The sequence below is a fragment of the Gavialis gangeticus genome, unplaced genomic scaffold (genome assembly GCF_001723915.1).
Source record: "Gavialis gangeticus isolate Ggan-Ray unplaced genomic scaffold, GavGan_comp1, whole genome shotgun sequence".
NCBI lineage: Eukaryota > Metazoa > Chordata > Crocodylia > Gavialidae > Gavialis > Gavialis gangeticus.
This window is the reverse complement of record NW_017729022.1, coordinates 108464075-108467623: the sequence shown is the minus strand read 5'-3', so window position 1 is coordinate 108467623 and position 3549 is coordinate 108464075. Positions and strand designations below refer to the sequence as shown.

The 3549-nt window shown below is 39.1% G+C and overlaps 1 protein-coding gene across 2 annotated transcripts in view; it reads right to left on the bottom strand.

Moving 5' to 3' along the window:
- LOC109296527 (tetratricopeptide repeat protein 38-like) overlaps nucleotides 1-3549 on the bottom strand; it is a 65532-nt gene that overhangs the window by 25367 nt on the left and 36616 nt on the right. For both annotated transcript variants that reach the window (XM_019515945.1, XM_019515944.1), the window contains exon 7: nucleotides 2650-2769. In XM_019515945.1, the coding sequence (XP_019371490.1) occupies nucleotides 2650-2769 (120 nt within the window). The remainder of the gene's footprint in view (nucleotides 1-2649; nucleotides 2770-3549) is intronic.

Below are 3549 nucleotides of genomic sequence, written 5' to 3'. Positions count from 1 at the left end.
TGCACCACCTCACTTGGAAGCTGGTTCCAGACTCTAGCCACCCTGCCTCAGTGAGAAGGCTAGAGTAGGCAACCAACGGAGGCCCCTTCCAGCTCTGCTTTTCTATGACTTTATAATTCAATGCTCAGTAGCATAGTTAAAGTCAACTGCCTCATACAAGGGTAAACTGTGTTCACTGTCATAGTAGCTACTGCAATATCAGATTTTGAGAAGTTGCAAAGTCCTTGGCAATATCAGTATTTTATGTCATCTACATAAACCAAAAGGTTATCATTGCTTGTTTAATATTACACTACAAAACGGACTCTAATAAGATAGGTGATAAAGCATTTGACACAAAGGTGATATTACCAGGTTTGCTCTACACAGCCATCTATTATAAAAGTCGAGAGAGTAAAATTATTGGATTCCCTTCCCAGGGATAAAACAGTTGATAGGGGCTGCCAATGTGAAGTTTTGTGTAAGATTAATGTATAATTGCCAGAGCAGAGCTGTCCTGGGAGCTAGTGAAATGCAGCTAAAGTTGACAAATGGGTTTCTGACATCCCTGAGTCAGCCAGGAAAAAAATAAAGAAACAGACTTTTCTGGACCAAGAGCAATGCTAACAGGAGTCTAAGATCCAGTTCCAAAAGTAACCCAGGATACAGAGGCCTGGGTCACTTAGGAGCTTAAAAAGATTCTACCCATATTGTCTGCATTGTTCATTACATTTTTTGTTAAAGTAGAATTTCTAAGGGCTCTGAGATTTGATATGCCTGATTTGATCCTGAAGTAAAGGCTTGAACACTCTCTATCCATAAGCCCAATCATTAAAAATCAAGCACAAAAGCTCAAATGGGCACTTCTTTGAGACTTGATTTTACTAATATAACACATGTTGCACAGAAGAACAAACTAAAGAACCACATGAGAGATGTCATGCATGTTGTTTAATGAACTGCTACAAACTATTCCTATATTCTGAGTGACAGAGGCAATTTAAGATCTTGAATAAGCTAGAAATAGACTCAAGTACAATTTCTATTTTCTTTACAACTAAACTTTAACACCCTTTCCTCTAGAAGTTAACACAGGTGTCTCCAGAGCTTCTTTACAATCTGGCTTCGATTGGGTCTGCAATACATTCTAAATTCATTAACTTTTTCATGAAGTTGGGTTTTTTTGCCAAGCTCCCTATCAACCTTTAAAATGTAGTTTAAGAAGAAAGTCTGTAAATTTCCCTTTACCACGTGCAATAAAATATGGGGTAAACAGTTACAGCAGATAAAAGCACTGTAGGCAAATATTTGTTGCTTAAAAGCTAAATCGCAAGTAGCATTTAAAACAGTTCACCTACCAACACCATCCATGTCTTTTGGAGACTTGTGCTGATGAATAGCAAAATATTTTCTATGCAAAGACACAGACTTCGAAGTATTTACCATAGTATTATTAGGAGAAATAGCACACACTGAGGAGAACATAGCATTTTGGATGTAATCCAGACCCACTGACTTCTCTTTAAATCAAGATAAGGAACACAACTCCAAAAAAGGTCAACCTTATAATTTAGAAGTTAAAAAAAAATAGAAGTGATCACCTTATACATTATGTTATGATTTTTAGTTAAGAATTTAAAACAAAAAACTAGAATTACCAACAAGTTACGCCCCAGTGTGTAAAGAGGCTTGTCTCCAACTGCACCTAAAGAAAATAAATTCATTTATGGTTGAACTAATGGACTTGGACTGAAGAGAGTGAGGTTCAGTTCCTGTGGAAAAACTGAACAAGTTACAATCCATGAAATCAGGATAACAACAGTTCCTTATCTCAGAGTGGCAGTGTAATAATAAATTCATTAGTATTGGGTGCTTTTTGGCCCTGTGGGCTATCCAAGTGCATAGAAAGACAAAGGAAATTTTGCTTCTCATGCAAACCACCATACATTTGGAATGATTTAACTGAAACAACAGATGTATACTAAACATAGATTTACACTCGTGTAATGGAGTAGAATTTGGACCATTTTCTGCAATGCTTCATTTCAGGGCAAATCCTGAATGGCTAAATGACATCTCAGTCTCCTTGAGCACATCCTTATGATGGAAACCCAGCTGCTTTCACTTCGATGCAATAAGCAGCTTTTGTTTCTGTCACTGCACCATTGACAAGATTCTCAGAGTTCCCTGCCACTAACTGGTTGCATCTAATAACTAATTCAGGAATGATGAGAAGAAAAGTTATAAGTAAATAATGTTCCCATCTGTCAGTTGGAATTTCTGATTCCTCTGACACCAATGGCAAAACTTGCCTCAAGAGTCTTTATGTGGTCATTCAAATAGACATAAAAAGGAGGAGATTTGTTGATGTTAAAACAAACCTGTGTATTACTGATCACAGCCATAAGCACTTAAGCTATATTTTAAAAGATTAATGCCCAGAATGGTATTCTGAATTATTGATCAGTTGCTAAATTTTCTGTCTGTTGAATCTTAAGTAGTATGTTCAAAGATTTCCCCCTTGAAGCAAGGGCTTCTTCTGTTTAACTATGTAACTTGTAATATATCTGATAAAAAGGTGTGTAAACAGGACTCAACAGCATTGAGTTGAATGGAAAGAAAGAACCACACATAAGGAGCCATTTTGGAGGCACTGTTAAGGACATTTACCTTCCAGTTGTTTTCAGTTTGCTTCATAAACGTCAGTCCATTATTCAGGTTTACCTTCATTTCATTTATATGTGCTATGGTATGGACAGACCATGCATCTGTCTGATTTATAGCTAAAGCCTGATAATAGAAAGAAAGAAAAAAAAAAACAATGCTTAGTGGAACATTTTAAATAAATACTTATCTACTAGGGTTGTGAAAAGCTTTGGACCCTGATTCGATTTGGCAGAGATTCATAGATTCTAGAGTCGGAAGGGACCCAATGGATCATCGTGTCCAACCCCCTTCCCCTGGCAGAAAAGAGGACTGAGGTCAGATGACCCCAGCCAGGTGATTGTCAAGCCTCCTCTTGAAGACCTCCAAGTTAGGTGACAGCACCACCTCTCTTGGAAGCCCATTCCAGACTCTGGCCACCCTTACTGTAAAAAATTTCTTCCTAATGTCTAACCTAAATCTACTCTCCACTAATTTGCACCCATTATTCCTGGTTACTCCCTGAGCCACGCTGGTAAACAGCGCATCCCCAATTCCCTGCTGTCCTCCCCTGATAAATTTATAGGTGGCTACAAGGTCACCCCTCAACTGTCTTTTGTATAGGCTGAAGAGATCCAGATCTCTCAGCTTCTCCTTGTAGGGTCTTTCATGGAGACCACTAATCATGCGGGTGGCCCTCCTCTGAACCCTTTCCAGATCTTCCGTGTCCCTCTTGAAGTGCAGCGCCCAAAACTGGACACAGTACTCCAACTGCAGCCTGACTAGTGTTGCATAGAGGGGGAGTATCACCTCCCTCGATCTGTTGGTCATGAACCTGCTAATACACGACAAGGCGCGACTGGCTTTGTTGATAGCCTCGTTGCACTGCCAGCTCATGTTCATCTTGGAGTCAACTATGACTTCAAA